The sequence below is a fragment of the Ochotona princeps genome, chromosome 12 (assembly GCF_030435755.1).
Source record: "Ochotona princeps isolate mOchPri1 chromosome 12, mOchPri1.hap1, whole genome shotgun sequence".
Lineage (NCBI taxonomy): Eukaryota > Metazoa > Chordata > Mammalia > Lagomorpha > Ochotonidae > Ochotona > Ochotona princeps.
Genome location: NC_080843.1, coordinates 62148757 through 62173888, shown reverse-complemented (window position 1 = coordinate 62173888; position 25132 = coordinate 62148757). Strand labels below are relative to the sequence as shown.

The 25132-nt window shown below is 42.9% G+C and overlaps 1 protein-coding gene across 1 annotated transcript in view; it reads right to left on the bottom strand.

Moving 5' to 3' along the window:
* Positions 1 to 25132, bottom strand: part of FLT1 (fms related receptor tyrosine kinase 1) — a 172720-nt gene that overhangs the window by 90204 nt on the left and 57384 nt on the right. Inside the window, exons 7-10 of the mRNA XM_058670920.1 lie at positions 23360 to 23534; positions 21893 to 22010; positions 19252 to 19421; positions 18676 to 18835 (exon numbers count right to left, since the gene is read on the bottom strand). Of these exons, the coding sequence (XP_058526903.1) occupies positions 18676 to 18835; positions 19252 to 19421; positions 21893 to 22010; positions 23360 to 23534 (623 nt within the window). The remainder of the gene's footprint in view (positions 1 to 18675; positions 18836 to 19251; positions 19422 to 21892; positions 22011 to 23359; positions 23535 to 25132) is intronic.

Below are 25132 nucleotides of genomic sequence, written 5' to 3'. Positions count from 1 at the left end.
TTGGTTATCAGCCTTCTGTGGTGTGTCAGGGGGAGGGATTGGTTATCAGCCTTCTGTGGTGTGTCAGCCCAGAGCAGATCCCAGAATATTAAGCCATGGAGCCTGCTGGTTGGGTACGTGCCCTGGAACGACCTTCTGCAGGATGCTGCCTTCTGGGGCCCCACTGAGCTAACTGGCTCCAGGGAACAGGAGCCACGTCTCCATGTTTAGTGTGTCAAGCAAAGTACAACTTGTAATCAGTGCCCTGTAAACATGGACATGGCAGGCACGTGGCACCCGGGATGTCGTCTCTAGTAAGAGTTTTCTTTGCATTTATTTTTACACGCACCAATGAGTGGGAGAGTGGCCATGCAGACTCAGGCAAGCCCCTGAGTCTAACACCCGATCTCAGTTACCAAGATCTTTCCATATTTGCTACACCTACTCCTTACTTGTTTCTATTTTCTAAAATAAGTACTTTAGAGTGAACTCCAGGCATCATGCCATTTTAATACTACACATGTCAATGCATATTCCCTTAAAATGCCCATTTTCTAATAAAACCACAAGGCTACCTTTATACTTCATAGAATTAGCTATAAATGTATGATGGTGTTTGTATACTTGTCCATGATGATCATACTTCCTTAAATGTTTTTAAAAATGTTTAATCCATTGATCTGAAAGGCAGAGTTACAGAGAGAACAGGAGATATGGAGAAAGAATGAACTTTTCATTCATTGGTTTAGTCCCCTAAAGACCACAATGACTAGGACTGGGCCAGGTGAAAGCCATGAGCCAGTGGCTTCATTCAGGTCTCTCACGTGGGTTCAGGGACCCAATTACTTGGGGCATTATCCTCTGCTTCTGCATTACCAGGGAGCTGACCAGAAGTGGAATAGCCAAGACAAGCACTGGTACCCATATGAGATGCTGGTGGTCAGCTACACCATAACTCCAGCCACCTCCCCCCCCAAAATACTTATTTTTATGTATATGTGATTTATACTAAAAATTAACATAGGCTTAATATTGTGCAAGGAACTTCTGTGATTTCTACTCACAATTATATAAAATCCTTGGGCAAAATAAGTGAAGATTTTGACTCTTATTGAATAGCAGAATAAACAGAGCTAAACTCATTCACTCTCTCCTGTACTGAAGACATTTTAACAGTAAAGTTTTAAAATCACCCCCTAAAAGTCACATGGCCATCATCTTAGGATATCTTTTCTCCATTTCTTAGACTTCTAACATCCATGAACTGTTTGCCTTTCCATCTTTCCCACAACAAACACACATGTATGAGTATCCATGATAAATATGTAGACACATGTGTATACCTATATTACACGTGTGTATTGGGCCTTGGGATTGTGACAGCCAGTGACTCTTGTAGCTGGAAGAGAAACTTGGAGATTTCACTTTTTTCTCCCCTGGAGCAATGAAAAAGGTAATGGAAGTTTTCGTCAAAGATCTTGATTTCACGCTCCTGGTCTTCAGGAAACCCAAAGGAATAAGTTAGAGTAATGCAAGCTTCATGTTTTTCCCAGGGAACTGCTGTCTGAATTCACTTCAGGCTGTGGGCCTCTGACACCCCCTGTGTCTGTCCCTGATCCTCTTGTCACGACCCCCAAGGGCAGAAAGCAACTGTGCAAGCCCTGGTAAGGAGAGATTCCCTGCCAGCAGCCCCTCAAAAGTGAAGGACAGATTCTGTGGCTATTTTCTAATTTGCAGGTTGTTATTTTTCCCTCTTTGTCATTGGAACCACAAAAATAGAATGTCATTTAGAAGGCTGACTTTATAACAGCACTTGAAAAGAGATTTCGGGGCGCGGGGGGGAGGGGAATTTGCCTGAGCCTTAAGAATACATCAAGCTCTTAAGGAAGTAGATTGTGCCATGTTTGAAGATGCAAAGATAGCCACTGTGCTGGGAACCGTCTTGAGGGGGGAGGAAGCCGAACAACAAGAGGAAAGCGGCGCTCGCTCCTGATTTCGCACAGGAAGCCCACAGCACCTCCTGCCAAGGCGAGATAAGAAAGCTCTCATGCACTATTCTGGACAAGGCCACTGTTATCAGCCTCGGCTGGGGCCGTCCTCTGCGCGCTCCAGGTCTCCGGCCCTTTCCTTAAGGAGCCCTAGCACTCCCACCTCCATTTGCATACGGCATGCCAAGCACAACAGCACAGAGGTATTTATAACCAGTGGGGGGGGGGGGTGAGGGGAAGTTCTGGAGCCGAGAGTAGATTTCATGCCATCTCTGTCAGTTACTCTGGAGCTAACACAACTTAGTTTAAGACTAGACTTTGATGCGCATACAGCAAAACCAAGCACCCCATTGGCTTGTCCAACGCATGGAGCTGCGACTCTCCTGGTGACACGGCAGCTTCCTTCACTGCCACTGGGAGTCATCTGCCAAGTCCCCCATCTGCACTAAGTTACTAGCATTCTGTTTTTCAACACGGACCAGGAAACTGTCTCCCTTTGTCTACGCAGATGACACTACAGACTTTTGTGCTGTGGGTTGAATTCCTCGTGGTGCTGATGGATTTGTCCTGCTCTCTCCTCATTCATACAGAACTGCCTCCTCTGTGACCAAAGACCGGCAGACTGGGGCCACAGAAAAAGGCAAAGCCAACAGCAGCACGGCCGAACCCACGATCTGGATTTGCACTGGCTGCTGGGATTACTCGTGCTAAGCCCTGGTTCATTTCCGAAGCTGTGCCCTAACCTTCCCACCACAGCCAACATGACACCGCAGCGCTCCCAACACACACCAAGGAACTCTGAGATGCCAGGGCCTCTTTGTGTCTAGAAAGAGAGGTTTTCTTCACTGTTCACCACCTAAAATATCATGACTGCCTCTGGGGACTTAATGTCTTGCTAGGTCCATGGGTGAGATCTTTCTTCCCCCAGATGTGTTCAACATCTCTCATTTCACACACCAAAACATGTGGAGTGCCTGATGCGTGCGCAGTCTGCAGTTGTAGTCCACATTAGAACTCACCTCGCCACCTGAGATTTGTGTTCCTGTTCACCTTACAAATCCCACACTCCCACATCCAATGCACACTGCCACCCGTTGGTGCTCACCTGTTCTCTCTCTCACCTGCTAGCGTTTTCTGATTTTCATCACACTTCCTGCTTTACTTCCCTCCCCTCCCTCAAAAATGAGTCTTTTTTTTTTTTTAAGGCAAGGATTGTTGTTTCTAATAGAATCAGAAAGAAGGGTTCTAGCAGGTGAGCATAGCCATCCCATAGTATTTGCAGTTTGACTCTCAAGAAGATGACAAAGTTTCCGGAAGCTGGACTGCATGATTCAACTGCCACTTCACTGTCACAGAATCGGCCCACTGATTTGTGGCCTGAGATTCTTATAGTTGTGTATCAAATTCTCCTGTCACAGATACATTCCTGCACGTTTCCTAACCACTACCCTATAGTCATGAGTCTTGACAAGTTTGTCCTATTTTTTTGAGGAACCCATTGCACCTTATGGGGTGAAGCTGACTTTACTTTCTTTTTCTAAAAAGAATTATTTTATTTTTATTGGCAAGTCAGATATACAGAGAGGAGGAGAGCCAGAGAGGAAGATCTTTCATCCGATGATTCACTCCCCAAACAGCCACAACGGCTGGAGCTGAACCAATCCCAAGCCAGGAGCCTTGAGTCTCCTCCGGGTCTCCCACATGGGTGCAGGGTCCCAAAGCTTTGGGCTGTCCTCGACTGCTTTCCCAGGCCACAAGCAGGGAGCTGGATGGGAAGCGGGGTTACCAGGACCAGAACCAGCACCCATATGGGATCCCAGAGCATGCAAGGTGAGGACTTTAGCTGCTAGCCTACCATGCCAGGCCCTGACTTTATGTTCAAAAGCTTTATCCTGCTCCCATTTGACTCCTGCACAGGAAAATTCAGGTCCACTAGACCACTGCCAGGTGCCCGCCTTGGATCCTGCAACTCCACTGATACCCACAGTCCCCTTCTGAAACAGGTGTTACAATCCCCATCGCACAAATCCTCTTCGTAAGTAAGGACACCAGAGCCTCTGCCATCCTATGGGTTCAAATGGCTGCCATCAGACCTGGAGAAGACATATCTAGTGATTGGTAAAGAAGGTGGGGGAGGGGCAGCGGAGTACTCTGACTACACCAGCGGAAGTTCTGCTTAGGGGTGGTCATGGTGAGCTTTGATGCTAACACTAGGGGGCTGTTTGGCCTTCTATGGGCTGATAAATGTGATCATTTTTTCAAAGTTTGCATCAAAATCCATTCCTAGCGCAACCTTTTTCTTTCCCTGGTAATCTGCATTTCCTTGCACGCTTACTCGGCATGCTCTGAGAGGAAGCTGGCCTGTCTTACTAACAACCCCAATACTTGAAAGAGTGGTTAACCCCAATACTTGAAACAGTGGCTAGACTACTGGTGAAGCTAGGCCAAGCACCTGATGACTGCCTCTTTGGGCCTTAGACTTGCCTCAAATGAATGCATATTAAAAGCAAAAGGTGCATTGAGTTAGAAAAAGATGTTCTAGAAAGTTCTACAGAACCCTCAGAGAAAAATCTCTCCCTCTGCTTTTCCTTTTTTTTTTGTTTTGGATGATGAAATCCAAAGAGTCTCATGAACTCTGCTTATCTGTTTAATGGGATTTCGCTGCACGTGCTAGACTGTGATTAGAATCTATTTGGAAAGAATATTGAATCATTGCGACTTAGGAAACAAAGGGGGGAGAGAAGTAATAAACAGAAAGCCAGGGCTGTAAAATGTCTTGAAAAAAAAAAAACAACAGAGAGGAAAAACTGACCACCTGGCACACTGCCAGAGGGCACAAGCATGACCAGCTCCACTCTTCACCCCACCCCAGTTACAGCGCAGCCTGGACAAAGACCTAGAGTAAACATTCCACGGCTTCTGCGGGTGCCCATGTCACAACCCAGCCAGTGTGTGACGGAGCCATCAGATGAAGACTTCTACTAGCACTATCTCTTCCCCTCCTCTCACGTTCTCTTAAAACAAATAAAGCCCTATTACAGCCAGGATGCTGGCCGAGAAAGGCGTGGAGTTGGAAGGAGTGTTTAGACAGGAGAAGTCCTGCTCTTGGTGCACCAGGAAGAGAGCCTGAGCTGTCAGGGTGGCCCCAGGGTCAGGCCAGGGAGGGGGCTCCTGGCACAGGGAGAGACCTGCTGACGCCCTGGAGCCTACACCAAAACATGACTTCTCTCATGAGGGAGTGGGGAGCGCAGAAGCTGTGGGTCAGCCCTGTGGACAATGGTGGAGGGAATCCAGGGTCCGGGGCCACCTCTACTGGGGTAACAGCCCTTCCGTGAGCCTCTTGGCCCGCACGGCTTCCTGCTCTCCAGGGCCCCAACGGGTCCATTCTCGCCCAGGCCAACACTGCGCCTCCCTGCTTCTGTGTGCCTGCTGCCATCACTGAGCTCCAGCAAGTCCCCCTCCACCAGCTCCCTAACCACCTTCCTCTCCGCCCCCCTGTCACACAATGGGAGCCAGGACCCTGGGAACAGTCCCACCTCGCCCCTGAGAGACTGGGAGGTTCCCAGGGTGGGTACTGACTTGGTGGGTTCCACCCAGATACAAGCCTTGGAGAACCCCTATTTCTTCATTTTTCTTAAAGAAGAACTGACAGGCTGGCTGGGGAAGGGTGATTTGATAGGGCAATGTTAGGAGTGGCTCCAAATCAAATTCTTTACCCCGTTCAGTGAAGACGTTAGCTAGCACCAGTCACTCAGAGAAAACCTTTCACACCATTCTTACATTTTGTTCTCACAAAAAGGGACATGTTGTTTGATACAAAGGGACCCAGAGTGCATTTGGGGGCCAGGGCATGAATCACTGGTTAGTGGGGGAGACTACACATTTTAGTGCTAGCTACTCCTGAGTTCAAATCATAGTTGCATTAACTTTCTAGATGGACAATCCTGGAGAGCAAAATCTTCAGTTCTGAGAATCAAAGCCATGGGCTACTCGTCAGAGCCCTTGGGAGTCTGGGAGGTCCTGCACCACGTTAACACTTTGCCTCCGGATCACACTAGCTCACAAAAGTCATTTTGAGTAAGTTCTCCTTCGGCGGTATGCCCCTGAGCAATGCTAGGGATGTTACAGGGACCAGTCCTGCAGCACCTGCTGTAGCAGAACTGTGGTTGGGGAGTGTGTCTACCATGTTCCACAGAGTGTAAGAGATCATTTCTTGCTCATCTCAGATCCCTGAAAGCTTGTACTTCTCTTGCCTTGTGTTCATCTTATGGGCTCATCCATCTCCCAAAGGTTTCTTTTCTTCTTACAAAAATACCAGGAATTTTGAAAAGTTCGTGGGAAATGCATTGTATGAAAAAAAAATTTACACATAAAGTTCAAAGCGATGTTTGCACCAAAGCAAACTAAAAGATTCAATTCTTTTAGATCCCTTTTCCCACAAACTTTCTGAAGAACTCTCGTAAAGCGTGTGGCTCATACTGAGTTTTTCCTCATTTCCGGCTCCGTGCAGAGTGGCGTCATTACTGCATTTTCGGTGAATCATCTCACATTCTTTGGACGTGCTTCTAGCACTATCTGCTCTGAGCCAGCAGCCCTATTCTTCCATGTCTTACCAGTTTTCTTTGATTCTAGGCATCCGAAAGTGAGCTGAAGAAAAACAGTTTGAGTCAAGAATGTAAAGAGACTCCTCCTGTCATTAGCACATATTAGGGTGACACCCTGTGAGTTTGTGCAATACACTTAGCATGGCTCCAGGCACGCAGTCAAGCGACTGTTCAGGTTGCTTATCATCTTGTTATCTGCCCACTCTGAGAACTGCAAAGAGCAGGGGCTCCATCTAATTCACTGTGATAGCCTCTGTCCCCTGCCCAGGCACCTGGCGAGCGGCAGACGAGCAAGGCATGTGTTGCGTGCCACATGCTTGGTGAAGCGCCTGAGAGGAGCAGCTCCTGACCTAAAAGGGCCTGACTGATGTGGATCCACGCCTGTGTCAGCTGTCACCTCTGCCTTCCATCACTTACTCCCGTGTGCTGGGCAAAGGGGCACTTGTGACCGCCGAATGACCTCACACAATCCCCTGCACTAAACACGATGTCACCACCATGAGTGCCTCTCCCTCACAATGACGGCTATAAACGAAGACCGACAGGGGCCTGGGCAGACTCGGCTCAGCAGTACTGGTATCTGCCACACTGGTGACGGTCATGGGTAGTTTCACATGGAGAGGCAGCTTCTGGTCCAATGGGAGTCAGCACAATCCTTTTCTTTATTCAAAAGCAGGAAAAAAATATTGGCTCCATAATTACTAGTATTCTTTTACTCAAATGAAAAATCATTGGTTCATTGACATTCCATGTAAGGTGTGAAATCAGGCCTGGAAGAAGTGCATGAATTAGTTCCTTCAGCTATTATGGTTTATGGAAGAAACAAGTTGAGTTCACAGAGAAACAGGATGTAATAAACTATAAGCAAGTAGAACGCAGAATCCCTTGTGCTGAATGATAGGCTCAACAATACTAGGTTCAATAAACATTTGATTAGCTTAGGAGAAGAGATTCAAGCTACTCTAACTCCTCTAATTTCCTAAAAGACTTGAAACCCCTCTCATATCTGATCCCAATCTGATTTCTTGGGAATAAGTCATCGTAGAAAGTGGACATGTCCAAAAATGCAAGCATGTTTCCTGTGAGCACATCAATTCAGCAGCATGAATCACCCTGTCAGGTCGTTATCAAGTTGCGCAATTGTGTAGGAAGCCACTGCAGAGGGAGAGGGCTTTGCACAGCTGGCAGCCACCTGAAGGAACTGAAAGCAGTTCTGAGCAAAGCAGTACTTGCACTGCACTATCCACTAGGTCAAGTGCTTCATGTACAGTTTCTCATTGAGTTCTCCAACAACCTTACAATGTTACTACTGTTATCTTCATTGTATGAATGAGGAAGCCCAGACACTCAGCTAGGTGGCTTGCAATCAGCAGGAGGAGGCAGAGCTAGACTGTAGGCTCCAGGGTCCGTGTCCTTCTATTGTAGACTATACTGTCTGCTTGCATCTTGGCATCTTTAATATTGGTTCTCAATGTCACAAGTGTTCTTAGAACACTTGCTTTCTGGATCGTGAACTTTAACCAAAAAGTTCTCATTGCAGTGTCTGAGTCTGGTGGTGACAAATGAAGTACTTTTGATTGCTTGTGAGTAGGGGAGCGATGTGCTGGAATGCCACTTACTCACAGACTCTGACGTGTCAACTGGAGCTGGTTTCCTACCAAAGTTCCTGACCTGATCTGGAAAACAACAGTAATTATATCTGTTGCATATAAGTTGCGTGAGAAATGAGTTAATAAATATAGAGTGCATATCAAGCACCCAATGTCATGCAGAAGCACTTAATAATTTTTATTTATAAAGAAAATAAAATAGGGCAATCTGAGGCCCTATAGTCTTCTGCCAGTCACCATTTTCTGTTCGTTTCTAGTCAGTTTCAAGTATTCATTCTCGTTTTCCTCCCCTAATTCATTCTGGGACTTTTTTAGACTCACAGAGAGGGCTTGCCAATAAAGGAACAAGCCTTTGACAAGCCTATGACAAAGTCTGTGGAACACTCAAGACCTTGGAAAATGGGATAATATGCACCCTGCCTCCTCCTCCCCGGTAATGAGGGAAAATCCAAGGTCTTGATTTTCAGACAGAATTCTAGTGAGATGATGCATATGTACATACTGTCAGTTGTGAGTATATGAAGGTCAACCAGTCTGGAGAAAATGAGCAGGGAAGCTCCTGGTCAGCAGACAGCAGATAACCCAAACCTGGCCATGGACGGCCAGCTCAAATAAAAGGCTCAACCAACTGGCCAGCATTCATCCAAGAAATCCCAGGTCAAGACCAAATTTAGCTTTCTAATTCTGTTTTTAATTTTTGTTTTAACTCAAACCTGATGAACCAACTAAATTAGTCTCCTGGCACATCCTCTTCAGTTCCTTAACCCATGCCTCTCTCCACACAGCACGGTCACATCTTTGGCCTACTCACTCTTTGGGTGAATTTATACAACCCACTCACTCGCCTCAGGACTCTGATCCCACCTCCTCCACAGTGCATCCTCCCTCTCAGAGCACTCACCACCTACATTCCCAAGGCGGCTCCAGGTTCCCAGCACCGCCATGGGGATGTGAGACAACACTGTAGTGGAAATAACAACAAGCAAGGCATCAGACACATGGGTCTGTGGGGGTGAGACATAAAGATTTATGTTGGAGCTAGTTTTTCATCTATAAGATGTTCAATTTCTACTACCCTTTATTGTAAGTGATGTAATCATTTGAGTGGTTAGGTCAAGGCTAGGCTGAGGCTGACATTGGCAGCTTCCATGGCCCCATTTCATTCACTCAATGAGCTATAAACTTGATGTGTTTCTTTCATTTTCTTTGGGCTCCTCTGCTTCCTTTACTGTCCTTGTGTCATGAATAGTCATGAATAGTCAGTGTGGTTGAGTGTGCATTGAATCCCAATCCAGAGCAAAGCAGAGCTAAGAGGAGAAGGTGCCACAATAAATGGGCCCATTAACTGACTATTGAAGTTGGTCTTTTCAGACTTGCTCCTCACATGATGGTTTATACCTCCTCAAAGGATCTATAACCATGACCAAATATAGGGTCCAAACCAGATGTAGCTTATCACTGGTGCCAAAAGATGTTGTGAAATTTGAACCAAATTTGCCTAGTTGCTGGTTTCTTCTGTTTTCCTTTTTCAGCCTCAGCTCAATCCCAACTTAGGAGAGGCTCTCAAGGAACTCAGTGCTGATGAATGGTGATCTGCAGCTGGGTCACTGCTCTCCAGGCTTCCCTGGGAGGCCATCTGCCTCTTCCTCTGGGAATCCACAGGGGTTGACTCTGGAAGGCCCTGGACCTTTTGAAATACCAAACCATTCTGCGTCTTCTCTTTACGCCATAACCTGAGACTTGTGGCACCTTGTGAACTTCAGTTTCCTTGTGGGAAATTAGCGCCGTTATGCTCAGATATATGTGTGTCAAGGACGGAACACAACTTTTGGCAACAGGAAGGGTTAAGGTTAGGGTATAGCTGTTACAATGCAGTAGTGTTCATTGCATTCAATGTGATGAAACATCCTAGCAAGAGTCTAGACAAAGTGTGAAAAAAACAGCTTTCTGACTAGGAGCTCATGATTAAACCCTTCACATTCCTTTCCTATTCCCAATCCTTTGTGTCCTGCTTTTTCAATGAAAAGTCAGCGATTTTGCCTTAAAATCACCAGCTAGGTTCAGTTATTTCAAGACACAGCCTACTGGGGCAGGCATTTGGCACAACAGCCAAGTTCCAATTTGGGACAGCTGTAGCCTATGTCAGAGGGCCTAGTTTGTGTCCAGCTACTACACTTCCTATTTAACTTCCTTCTAAGACTCCAGGAGACAACAGATGATGGGCTTAAGTACTTTGGTTCCTGCCACTCATGTGAGAGACGTTGATTGCATACTGAGCTTCCAGACTTTGGCCTCGCCCAGCCCTAGTTGTCGGAGGCATTTGGAAATGAATCAGTGGGTGGAACAGCTTCCCCATCTGTGTTTCTGGCTTTTCAAATAAACTGAAGGAAGGAACAAAGAGAGAGAGAGTGTGTGGAAGAGAGAGAGAAAGTGGGAAAGGGAGGGAGAGAGAGAACGAAGGAAAATAAAGGAAGGATGGAAGGAAGGGAGAAAGATAGATAGAGCCAGTGCTATGGCACAGAGTGTGCTGAACCTCCACCTGCAGTGCCACCATGGCATAAGCATGCTAGTTCAAGTCCCAGCTATTGCTTGCCAATGTTCCTAGGAAAGCAGCAAAAGATGACACAAGTGTTTGGCTCCCTGCATCCACGTGGGAGACCTGGCTGAAACTCCTAGCTCTGAGCTTTGGGCCTGGCCATCGCGGTCATCTTGGGAAGTCAAAAGCAGATGGAAGATTTCTCTCTCCTCTCTCTGCTTCTCCTTCTCTATAACTCTGCTTTTCAAATAAATAAGTCCTAAAAAAAAAAAAAAAAGGAAAGAAATCGAAATCTACCAAGTCAGTGGGGATATATCTCTAATACAGATTCCCAAATACAGGTCTATGTTTTATAAATGATTTATTTTATTTATCTATTACCTAATGAACATGCGTCACCTATTGCCTGAGGATCTTGTCGTAGAACATTTGTTTTCAGACTTAACAACAAAAATACACACTCCATTTTAAAAAAATAACCTGTGAATGCGGTTACAGAGAATTTGAAAGATTCTTGCAGCCATCTTCGGGAATTCTCCACAATTACGTGTCCTTATCTTCTGTCCCTGCTGGTCCTGGGAAGCTACACTGAATCATGCTGAAAAGATCCTTACAAAACCCAGCCAGCACAGACTTCCTATGACTCAGCCTTTTTGTTTAATTTCAGATACATAATGAAATGTTTGATAGCAATTACAGGAGACAGTTAATTCATTAGAAGTAATTATTCACTCGAGTCACTGTATGGCTACGAAGAGAGGGGTAGGGGGAAGGAGGAAAATCTCACCAAGCACAGAAAAGTGGCGAAGAAGCACTTGGCAAACGCATTGTGCTCTGTTGTTCTCAGGACTTTATATGAAATATTAATAAGGCTGTTGTCCGAACATTCACACTGGGCAGTGTGCACTTCCTCGTGTGGTAATTATATAACAGAATGCAACAAGTTTTTCATCAGTAAGTGAACATTCACTTCTGGCTTGTGATGAAAGCCTGCTGTGTAAGATGGCCAGTTTTACTTGGCTTTGTTCAAGCTCAAAGTTCTACTAAAGTGGTCTTCTTTTAAGTCCTCATTTTGATTGAAAGTTTGGTTTGTGAAAATTAAAATTCTATACTATATGCTTGTTAGGAGGTTGCATGCGCATTGCACAGCACAGATGTTAAGACACATATGGAGACAAACTAGATGTGTACGTAAGAGGAAAATGGTCAATATGAAAACCTGAGGTAGATGATCATATTTGCCAAAGAAATAAACTTTTAAAAATTTCTTTCCTCAAATATCTGACCCGTATGTTGCGCTCACCCCTCACCCTGCCCCAACAAGTAAATGTTGATAATTTTACAATTTTTAAAATTGTTAAAACTTTCATTTTTAATGACAAGAAATCAAAGAGGGGACATAAAAACTGCTACAGCATAAAAATAATAGACATTTATACCAGCAATCAATTAAATGTGGGTTCTTGAATACATTTCTAATTAACTGCCATTAAACAACTATTTGGTTTTTGTCTTGTTCATTTTACAAACCCCACTGATGCACAAAACTACATTTCCCTCAAATGACCTATCTCCAACACATCCCTAATGATCAGGACCTTCCTTAACACATCTCTAATGATGCAGGCCTTCCTTTCTTTGCCAATTTGCTAATGCAAACAATAGAGAAATGCAATTAGGCTAGTGCCTCTCAGAGTTCCTGGATGCCTCTGCCTTGGCCGGAGTTTATAGGCCACCTCTCTCATGCCCTGGGAGAAAAACAGCAAAGCGCACGTCATGGCGCAAGGCTGGCCTTTCTGGTGTCTTCCAGTAGAACTCCATTGCAGGTGCTGATGAAGAGCGCTTCAGGTAAGGGCACATCCCATGGCATTTGCCATTTAATTTTCAAAATGTGCAATTACTTTAGACTCCAGTTCTGACCTACAGTAGAGTTTTGGAACAGTGCCTTGAGAGCCTGTGGATGCCTGTTAGGGTTTCTTTAGAGAACCCATCATTAAATGCCAAGAAATTAATGAAAACTACTGTACCAACCTTCCTCAACTTTCCATGAGTTGACACCCAACACCTTTTTCTACTGCCTGAAGGACTTATTGGCAAAAGACCAAAGCAAATAAGCAAGTTTTTAGAGTTCACTGCACAGAGCATAATAACGCCTTCATTCATATGGGCTGGACAAAAGCTGCCAAAAGCAGTGGAGGTTATCACTGAGGAAAACATAGTGGCATGATCATGGAAGGGCAGCTGAACTTCAGTTTTCTTTTTCCCTCTGTAATTATCAATATCAGAACCATGGAGGCAATTCTGTACACTTACTTACAGGTATGTAAAAACTTTTTTTTCATGAGCATTCTCATTTCCTAAGTTGAAATTCTCAGCTAATTTGGCACTGTTTCTCAGAGCTAATGGTCAGATTGCTTTCCAACTTACAAGTACTAGACAGGAAATATCATTGTAGGAACTGCAAAATTATTTGAAGCTGTTTTGAAAGAAGATGTAATTTCAAATGATTTTCTTGTTTAACTCATTCCTCGCTGTGGGTTATAGCAAAGGGGAAGCCTGGTTGTCCCCATTTACAGAAGGGGAAATGGAAGCACTGATTAAATAACTGGCCAAGGTCACTCAGAAGTCAGGGACAGAACCCAGAATAGAACCCATTTCCTCAATTCCTAGTTCTCCACTCCTAAGACTGAGTGAATTGTGCTCTGCAGGTACATTTGAATATCCAATAAGGAATCTCAACGTATGCTCGAGTTTTAAAATTAAAACATAAAAGTGAAAAGCAAAACAAAACAAAAAGAAGCAGTAGACATAGAGAGAGACAGAGAGTGAAAGAAGTGAAATGGTCTTTATGTCTTAACACATCGTTGGTGTTTCATAAATATCCATGTCACAATCAGAAGGTGTATTTAGAATGGATACCGATGACACGAAAAATCAGTAAGAAATGAGCAAAAAATAATGCTGGTCAGAAAATAATATTTTCACAAAGAACCCACCAATATTTTTCTTCTGGAAGAGAATGATACTGTATGTTGCAACTGTATCTATTAAAATTGATCAGAGAGAGAGACAGGGAGGAAGGGAAGATGGGAGAGATTATCGTTACACTCTTAGAAATGTGTCTACAAATCTCACTGAATCTACTGAAAACTAAAAATCAGAATGGAAAAATTAAAATCGATGAGAGTTATCACTTTGAAGTCACGATCTGTGATAGCCAGATGGGCAGAGAGAATGAAAGAAGCCGGAAACGAAGCTTTGTCCATCAAAGACAGCAGGCCTTGCACTTCCCACTAATAAAAACTCACACACATCCAACATTTTAAAAAGAGATCTTAGTTTTTTTTTCAAAAAGAGAGAGGAGACAACTTTAGGAAACACTGGCTAGCCTCTGGGCACAGAAAGCATCAGGAGGCCTCAGCAGAAGCCCAGCCAGCACCTCAGGTTTGTGGGGACACATGGACCAGAGCTCCAAGTCCCAGTTCCTCGGGTACTCACGCATGCATGGACTGCACCCAGGTTTTCACTCCCTGAGACTATTCTTGCAAACACAGACCCACGAGCCACAGCGCAGAAAGCCCAACACTCTCCCTTTCCTCTCCTGCCTCCTCAGACCCCCTCTTTGTGGTCCCCAGAACCCCCTTCCCCCTAAGCTGTTACTTGCTCCATGTAAATAAGACTCAGCTTTTGGTCAGGGCAAGCTTATCTGAACATTGTATCCTGTGAGTCGATAACCAGTGAGCTGGTTGAGCTCAGCAAGCACTGGGAGAGATGCAGCGGCCCTTGGCTTGGGAGCTTGATATGCCCTGCTTACTTCCCCCAAATGCAGAAAGGACACGAGTTCTAGAAAGCAAATGTGGATGTGCAGAGCTGGTGTCAGCTCTGCCACAAGTCCGCTCTGTCCCACCCCAGTCTTGCCCATTCGTGGACAAAACCACTTCATCCATGCCAGGAAAGCAATGGCTGGGCCAAGCCATGCCAACAGGGAGCATGGTCTCATCCCAGGGCACTCTTTCTTTTCTTTTTTTTAAAGATTTATTTATTTTATTGGAAAGGCAGATGTACATACAGAGAGGAGGAGAGACAGAGAGGAAGAACTTCTGTCTGATGATTCGCTCCCTAAGTAACCACAACAGCCAGTGCTGCACCGATCCGAAGCCAAGAGCCAGGAACTTCCTCCAGGTCTCCCATGCAGGTGCAGGGTCCCCCGGCTTTGCGCCGTCCTCGACTGCTCTCCCAGGCCACAAGCAGGGAGCTGGATGGGAAGTGGAGCTGCCGGGATTAGAAACAGCGACCATATGGGATCCTGGCGCGTTCAAGGCGAGGACCTTAACCATTACGCTATTGTGTCAGACCTAGGGTACTCTTTCTTTCAGTCTTCCTTTTACTTTTGCCTAACTCTGATATAGTTCTTCAATGTTTCTTCTTCTGAAAAGTCACACCTTACATTTTCTTAAATTCTACGGCCATTTCCTCTCCCCGGCCCTACTGAAACTCTGTTTTTACAAGAGCAGCAGAATTGCATTGTTATTTTCCATAGCACGTGTCAAGCATTTAGTGAAATGTCTTGCTGTTGTGAAATTAGCTCTCTAGTGGGCAGAAGTTTCCTTCCAAGTTCTTTAACAGCTCTTGGGTTTAAACTTAGAGAAATGTACTCTGCCCCCATCCACACTAGCAAGAATGCCAGCATCACAACTCAAAGCCATTCTGTACCTGTCCCTGGTACACTGCCTCATTTAGTTCATATGAATTCTCTCTGAAGTATGTCTAATCATCTTTATTTTGTATCAACAGCAGCTATGAACTCCAGACATGTGAAAAGTACCGGACTTCCTACAGTTCATGAACAAAATGGAATTAGGTGACAACTTCATTTTGATGTCTCCTCCCCCCTAAAAAAGAAATCCATATACAATTTTTTTTATAAGTTGAGGATTCTTTGTTTAAATTCAGGGGTTGCTGCACCAAAATGAACTTACTTTTTAGTTTTATTTCCCGTGAATCTTTGGATGTTCCTTGTGTAAGCTTAGCACATTTGGATGTTTCCTAGGCTCTGGGTTCATTCCAGGCTAATACGGAACAGTTAGGGTTATCTATTTAGAAGTCATTCCCAGTTGCTGAAGATGAGAATACATTCAAGATTTCACCCCATTCAGTATGATTCCTGATGTTGATGTTACTGAACATTCAAAACAAATATCCTAGTTCTTCCACCACTTTACCAAAAGTGTAAAGAGGAGAAAGACTCGGCTGTATCTCTGCTCAGCTCATTCATTAGCTTTATGAGTTTAAAGGCAACTGCCCTTCCAGGAATCCCTTTTATCCCTAATGCTTTATAACAACAAATCCTTAGCAAAAAACAAAACCAAGCTAATAGTCAGCTAAAATAGTGTACTGGCGTGATATCCTTCATAATATTTCTCAGAGAAGCAAATTTCTAGTTGAACGATGGTTATGATAGTCAACATATTTTTACATACTTGTTGGACACCCAGAGACTATATAAGTCTGAACTTCTTGCTATATTATCCTACATGAAGGAGCAGGTCATGTTCAATCAGCTAATAATTTTGAGCTAGAGTAAACATTGCAGCCTCAAACCTAACCTATTGTGGTTCAGATAATATCAATAACTAAGGCTAAAATTTAAATATTAGCAATTGTTCTACATGTTTTAGAGTAATATGCATATGCATATGGTCATTTTCCAATGTTTTGACAATCATGCTTAGATATTGTTATTCAGGTATGTCACCATAAAATGTACAGAACATCCCTTAATCATGTGCCATTAATATTCCTGTCTACCATAGAATTTAAATTAATCTAAGTATGTAAAGTAAGTTTATATAAACACACTTGAAAAATTATAGAAGTTAAAGCAGGCTCCATTAACTGCAGATTCTAACTTTTCTTTTTTTGAGATGGTGAAATAGGGTTGTTGCATTTGTTTCCTAGCATAAAAAGGTTCTGTATATATTTCTGAAGTCTTTCTAAGCTAATTGTACTGGCTTAATCCGAAACACCAAATCCAGGCCTAACACATGTAAGCTACCCAACCAGTTTATCTGCTCACTAAAGCTTCTTAAACATATTTATGGAATATAGTTTTAAGCAATCACGTACTAAAGGAATAAGATAGCAATTAGAAAGCTTTCCTTTCCAAGCTGTCTTCTGAGAAGGAAAAAAAACCAAATGCCTTTTACAGAGAATAATTCAAATGGTTCATAAATATTTAAAGTGCTGCTCTGAGCCCTAAAGCAGTAAGACATCTTTTCTAGCCTTGGCGAGCTGATTGATAAACATGGAAGAAAGATTCAATGTACCACACAGAAATGGCAAAGACAAGGCTTTACTTCAGTTGGTCTGATTCCTCTTATTAACAAAGTTCAACCCAAGCCTAGAACAATAGGTTCTATAACTCATAATTGTTATTTTCCAACATTTACTAACTATAATCTTAAATAGTGTTGAAATTTTTGGCATAATACTATCAAAATGAAAGTTTTAAAATCTACAAAATTCTAGGTAATTTTGTAAAAATTCAACTCTATGCTTTGATCCTAACCTAACAGCTTCAATTCTTTGGTTATTTTAAATTTATCTTTAGGCTACATTAACACAAATAGCAAGATCTCTAAGGTCTATAAATACTGATGCTTGCTGCAAATCAGCAGAATAACACAAGATCTCAGATCTCCCCTATCTGTCAGGTTAAATATCCACGACAGTAAGAAAAGTATGTGAAGAGTTGCAAGTCCTCTATAATCCTATTTTTAGAAAATCACATTGAAATGGGAAATCAGCCGTGGGGAAACACTGGCTCTCAGGATTTCCATAACTCAACAGTAACTTTCCACTATCAAAGTGATATGCCCTGAACAAAAACTGAAAACACAAGACGACGAACCGGACTTGTGGGAACCATCCAGTAAACCAAGTAGCCACTTATATCTGGTTATATTAAAATTACTACTTTTCTTTTTAACATAAATCTTCCCAAACACGGTACAAGATGGTTTAAAAGCAATAAAGAAAAATTTTTTTGGCTTAAGGATAATTCCTTAATAGTTTTATCAGTATTTTATCGTTGGATCTATCGATTCTGTTCCTGTTCTTCAAATTAGCTCCCATGAACTATCATTAGTATCATCCTTCTAGACTAAACAAAAAGGGGAAACAGCAAACAAGACCTAATCATCAACAGGATGCAAGGAAATGCTACACAATTAGTGGAGAGTAGGGATGTATTCATTCAGCAAATACACAAAGAGCATCTATTGAGTGCCAGACCTTGTGAGCAGCCCTAAAGACACAGAGGCGGTTTTGGTGAGGTCATGGCTGAGACAAAGGTGTGTACCCTGAGTGATTCAACAATGGGGCAAACATTGCTGGTCAGACTGGACAGGAAAAAGTGAGTCTGAACAAAGCAGTCAGGAGGGTTTGCAGAGAAAGTGAGGCAAGAGCTGAGCGCTGGGTAGCCTTTGGTAATAACGAAGGACTGCTTTCGGCGCAGACAGTGGGTGGAAGTGCATTTCAGATAGTGGGAGGAGCATGAGCAAAGTCAGTAGGTAGGAAACAGTAATTGTTAGTGCAGGCAAAACCTTGGATCACATCCGATAAAGATGAGATGGCAAATAGGAAAGCCAGTCACTGACAACAGTAATATAGCCAACATCTCCGAAACAAGAAACCTCGTAAGGAACATGGTGGGCTTCATGCCCTTGTTTTGCTCCCAAAACTGCAAACCAGGGTGAGAGACTGTGAAATGGACAGCCAGCTGATGGCAAAGTGTATCGGGCATGGAAGGAGTCACTGAAATCTACCTATTTCCAAGGCAGGGAAAGACTTTTGCCCCAAATAGATTTCCCATTTCATGTATAAACTCCCATGCTCTCCACGAAAGAGTCTTGATCTTAAAGCTCTTGAAATGGAATCAAGAAACGAAGCATTCCTACCTTGCTTTGGAATGACTGTAGTTACAGGGTCGCCAGAACCACTGGACTATAGGCTCAGGGATGCCATAGACGGTGCAAGTCAGGATCTGTTTGCTGCCCAGTGGATACAGAGTTGGGTCTGGAAATGATGACACGGCCTTCTCATAAATCTGGGGTTTTACTGGAAATGAGATGCAGAATAAGAGTCAGGAATTGGGTGACGTCCTCTGGGGCAGACGAGAAGGACCCCAGCCCCACTGGTTTTGATGTTAGCTAAATAAGCACAGAATCACAAGCATATTAAACTTTCACACTCATCAAAAAGATGCCAATTGAAAACAACAAACAACAAAGAGCTCTTAAGAGTGGTGGTAATTCCACAGTATGGAATAACTCTATGATTGCAATGATTAAAAAAAAAGTCATGTTGCCTATGGAAGATTAAACAAACATGAAACAGCAATGATGGGAACAGAAGACATTGTCTTCATGACTGTTTACAATTTTGTTCCTTACACTGCTCTTACATGGACTGTCATCTTTACAGATTTTCATTCATGAACCAGAACCAGAAGAAAGTGTGAACAGCAGACTTACCATTTACAATTAGAGTGGCAGTGAGGTTTTTAGACACATTGGCCTGATTTATGCCCAGCAAGATGGTGTAATCTCCTGTATCCTCTGGAGTTACATCTTTGATAATTAGCGAATAGCCATGAGCCAAATAGCGAGCAGACTTCTCGGCCACAGGCAACCCATCTTTTAACCTGTGGTTGAAAGGAGCATCAGTAGGCCATTTCACCTGCCTTCAGTTAATACCCTCTGAAAACACAGCCAGTGAAGTCTGGGAGTTCAGGTCGTTGGTTCTGAGCCCTTGCTCAGCAGTGTCCTTTTTTAAAAAGAAAAGCACATTGGGAAGACACTAACTAATTTCCCAGTGAACGTTGGTGTCATTTTTAGAGTGGGTAAATACTTCATCTCTTCCAGCAAAGTGGAAGTTGTAACCCAAGCGAAGAAAGAAAAGTGGTACCTGAAAGGATGCTGGTGGCTTTCCTGGCGTTAAGCATTAACCCAGAGGCACTAAATCTGATCTCACCCGAGATGTTTTCCAGAGTTTTCTATTAGGCTCCATCAGTTCTACAGGGGCTATTGTAAGTCAGATCAACTAGATCATTTCTCCAGATAAAAACAAAAATAGATTTTCCCATTGTGGTCTCATGTGGACTTCTTATTAGTTATACAAATGGTCACACCAGTTGTCCCTTTCATAATCTGTACTGAAATCAAGACTACCAAGATTTTTTCCCCCTAAGGAAAAACTGTTAAGACACCAAAGAAACAGAAACTTATGTTAAAAAAAGAAAGAAAGAAAGATCCATGCTTCAACACCCATTGAACTGCATACTGAACCAAGTCAGGAGGCTTGCCCACTCTGCTAGCGTCTCCTGGTGACACACCTATGACTGCCAAGGTTGAGCCTCCTCTGTTTTTTAAAGACTTTTTAAGGGTTCTCAAAGATCTCTCTTCATTCAAAAATTCAGTAATACTACTAAAATGCACAGTTCTTTACCTGGGCACTTTTATTGCTTTTTTTTCACTTTTAGTTCTTCAAGAGTTTATTGTGTTCTGAATAAAGGTGTTATATTAAAATAGGATCAATTTACAACAATGCATGTACAAGGGTCCTTTAAAAGTTTGTGGAGGGGCTAATGCTATGCCATAGCAAGTAAAGCTGCCTCCTGCAATGCCAGCATCCCTGTGAACAATAGTCCATGCACCAGTTGCTCCATTTCCTATCCAGCTCCGTGTTAATGGCCTGGAAACCAATGCAAGACGGCCCAAGTGTTTGGGTCCCTGCATCCACATGGAAGAGCTGGATGAGGATCCTAGCTTCAGCCTGGTCCAGCCTTGGTTGTTGCAGATTGAATCAGCGAATGGGAGATTTCTGTCTGTCTGTAAGTTTAGAGGATTTTATGGTGCAAAAAATTAAAATCCATGCATAGTTTTTTTTCCATCATAAACATTTGTCTTCATGAACTTTTTGAAATCCCCTTGTTCTACACAGTCCTGCAAGTGAATTCTTACCACTACAAGGTCTTAGTTCCAAAGCAGCTAAAAGAACTACACGATATTTTGTGAATTCCAATGCCCTTTCAATGTCAGTTTAAACCATTCCCTAATAACAAGCCAGCATTTCCAAGGTGAGTTGGATTGGTTTGGAGGCTCTTGTCACTTAGTGAACAAAAGAAATTAGTGCTAACAGAAGAGGGTACTCAAAGAGTGTGTACTTTCTAGAGTCACAACAATCCTATTAAACTCACTCTTACAATGTTTAGATACCATGAACCAAAAGACAAAATCCTTTTCCACTGTGATGGCGGGAAGGCATAGCACAAGGTTTCATGTTTCTTTTTAATTTCCTATGAAGTATTTGAGGAAACTGAAAACAAGCACTGCCCCTGTGTGACATTGGAAGCCAAACAAGATCTGGTCAACAAGATTCTGAAACACACCACTTCTGCATCTTATAGATTGCTTTCCTAATCAGTTTTGCATCTACACCCTTTGTTTAACATAGGTTTAACACACCAAGCCAACAATATTGGCATTCAAAGTAATTTCACAAAATGATTGCAGATTATAGCCAGACTACATTGTTTTACACCAGCTGTTGTACTGGTATTTTTAAAAATATATAACTGCTCGAGGAATTTCTGAATATGCAATCCATGAGCCAAAAAACTTAATTTGCTCAAGTAGGTCCATTTGTCCACTCCTGCAACCAAGTAAGTTTTGTGTTTATTAATGTTCGTTTAATTTTAAAACAAGACTGGAACTTTCAAGTCAGCTGCGTATAAAACAATGATTTTCAGCCTCACCACTACAACAGCCCACTTCTTTAGGGTTAATAGAGCGTGTTACATAGTCAAGATGCTTCCTAGTCGTTGCCCAGAACATTTCTTTCAAAGAATGTTGATACCATAGGAAGGCCTGGAGATGCAGAGTCCCATGGTGGGAGCCCGGCTAACCTGCAATGAGCGCTTTCTCCTTCTGTCTCCTGGTTTCCTTCCCTGCCTGAGCCCTTCAGTCTGTCCAGCCTGAAACCAATCCTGCTCCCTCCCTCCTGCTAGCCCAAGAACTTCTCTGCATCTTTTTTTTTTTTTCCCCAACACACTGGGCTTTCGCTTCTTCCTACTGACAAAAACTTTCTCAAAGTGAGAGGAAAAATCAGTCTTACCATATAACTTCTGGTGGGGGGAATGCCTTCACTTTCATAGAGAGCCGGTAAGCCTTCTTGCCGGCCACGGTCTCATGCAGCTGCTGTTTACGATGCTTCACGGTGATGAATGCTTTGTCTTTCAAAGGAAAGGTGAGAAACACATTAGGAAAGAGTGTATTTCTGTCAACAGAATCTCAACAAGGGAGAATGCAACTAATGAATAAGCAGCCGAATTAGGATGGAGCTTGATAATAAGACTCAGTGTTAATCAATGAATGAAACACAATAGGGCTTCGCTGAGTTCAAGGAAAATAGTGCTAAAGAAACACATTTGTTTTGGTGCATAAACATTTGAAATCCTTCCATAATTTCCTCACGATTCTTATTTTCTGTGAAAACTCTGAAGACCTGTCTGAATTTAAAAGCATCCTAATTGAGAAAATATTTTCAGATCAAAGGAAGCCAGTCCAAGGGACAGGAGCCAGTGAGAAAGCAACAACAAACCGGAACACCTTACCTGTGCCATAGTAATAAAAAGGGGTGAGTTGTTATTTATAAAAATCAACCTGGACAATATAAATAGGATTTGAAAAAGTTGCTCTGAATACCCTAAACAACCGGTCTGATATTTTAAAAAGATCAACTAGACAAACCTAATAGAAAAAAAAGCCAAAATTGTTGCACAGTTTCTGTTCTTCATCATGTTTTCTTTTCCTGTTTTTTTTTTTAAAGATATTTATTCGTCTATTTATATATTTGAAAAGGCGGTACAGGTGGAGAGAAATTTTTATATCTGTGATTTCACTCCCCAAATCGCCACAGCAGTCAGGCTTCAGAAGTGCCACATAGGTGGCAGAGGTTCAAGTGTCTGGGTCATTTTTCACTGCTTTCCCAGGTGCACTACCAGGAAGCTAGTCTGACATAGAGACGCTGAGACCACACCACACTAACATGTGACACTGGCCCTGCAAGTGACAGCTTAACTCACTGAGCCACAATGCCAGCCTCCTGTTTTCCTTTCAACATGGCAGTAAACAAGAAATTTGAATCTTGGAAAATTAAGCAATAATATTATGATAGCAAACCCAGGATTTAAATCGCATTCATTTAAAATAATTTGTCATGCCATATTTCTATTTCTCTAATTCATGGCAGTAACTGGGAGATTTTCCCTGGAGAATAATGAGAAAACTGATCACTATTTTCTGGAACACTAAACGAAGAATTTCGTAAGCATCTGCAAGTGCATTATTACTCACAGTAAACTTCTAACAAAGAAAAAAAAAATCTGTCCAAGGCAAAATCCTAAATGCGAAGAACACTAAATGAGGCCTGCTTTCGGGCAGGGAATGGAAGAATGTGGAGAAGTTGTATTCATTCATGACAGTGAGCAAACACCAAGAGAGATGTCACTTGTTTTAGACCCCAAAGTCACCAATGACTAGGAAGCTTAGCATGAGTGGGCCACACAGCACCATGACTTACCATATACATGCACTGAGGTATTGACGGATCTGACCGACGGTCCACTCTTTACCCGACAAGTGTAAAGTCCTCTGTCCCTATTCTGCACTTGGTCAATGACAAGAATACTGTAAAATACATTGACAGTGCTACTGCTTCGGTCAATTCGTTGCCTGATTGAAGCTCTTCTACTGGTCTAAAAAGGAAATATGTGACACACGTAGAAATCATGACTGTTCGTGCTTATAGGCATAGCATTTTAGTTCTTTCTCGGACCATATGCTAACATAACATTTTATGCAGAGAAAACGATCAAACCCACCAAGACTGAAGGGGTCTTTAGCCTACTGGCTAATACTCCCCAGTCCTATGTTGGAATACCTTGGGTTCAACTCCCACCTCTGGTTTCCTGATTCTAGTTTTCTGCCAATGCAAGCCTGGGAGAGAGCAGGTGATGGCTCATGTAACTGTGTTCTCCTGTCATCCACACAGGAGACCTGGATTGGCTTCCCAGCTTGGCCCTGACTCCAACAGCAGCTAAGTGGGGGCTTCTGGGAGTTAACCAGCAGGAAATCAGTAAGAAAAATTGAATACTGGAATTAAGCAACAATATTAGGACTTAATGATAGTGAACCCAGAATTGAAAAAGCATATTCTCTCTCTGAATAACTTTAAAAGCCTACCAAGAGCAAGATGTTTGAAAACTGAATCTGTCTAGATGCACTTTGAATATGAACCACAGTAGCATGGTTCTTAGCACTTAGCTTTCTTCAATAGAAGCTCTCATACTTACAGCTTTTATAACTTCCTAATGAGACTGATAACATAAATTGCCTTTTTACTAATGAAAAACTGAAGCCTTGGAGTGTCCAGCCCCCCAGGAGTCAAGAACTCATGCTTTTAGCACATATGTGTAGTGTGTTCTGTTAGCATGTAAACCTCCAGGCTAGTAACCTGTTCTCTAGTCACAAATGCCATAGACAAACCTGGGCAGAAAGTTATCGGAAGCTCTTACTCTAAAAAAAAAATATATATTTATTCATTTTGAAAGTCAGAGTTATAGAAAGAGTGAGAAAGACAGTATCCATCTGCAGCATCAAGCCCCAGATGGCCCCAGTGGCCAGTGCTGGACCAGTGGAGTTTCTGCAAACCCTCCTCGCCGGAACACCCTCCTTTTCAAGTTTGAATGACACTGGAAGGACTTCCGCTTTGCAAAGCAACTCAGCCTGCACTTTGGGGATCATTTGGTGTAGCACCACACTCACCAGCTGCAGGTGGCTACGTGAGTCAAATTAAACAGCATTAATTCCACTTGGCCACGTTTCAAGTGCTCGTTAGCCATAGATAGCTAGTAATGACTGTTCTGAAAGCACACAGGGATGACCTACTTCACAGCAAGTTCTACTGGGTAATGCCACTTTAGGTTACTGGCATTTCATAGTAGATAACGCTAGTTGCACGCTGCCAGGAGAAGTTTGTTATCTCATGGTACTATTCATTGAGAACATTTGATTTCTGTCAAAATCCATAAAATACTGCCACAAGTCATATAATTTTTAATCTTAAGCAATAAGAGTTCCTAGAAAATAGTTTATGACTGACTAGTTCCTGTGTTCCTTTTCTAAGGTCCTTGTTACACATTTTTGTTACTAAATGATTTCATTTCCACTACAACAGATGTTAAGGCAAAACAATGCTTGGGGTTGATCCATCAATCTTTCAAGCAGCATTTAATCACAGCTTAACTTCAGAACTGTGCAACTTGAAGCACAAAATAATGACTGCACTTGGGAT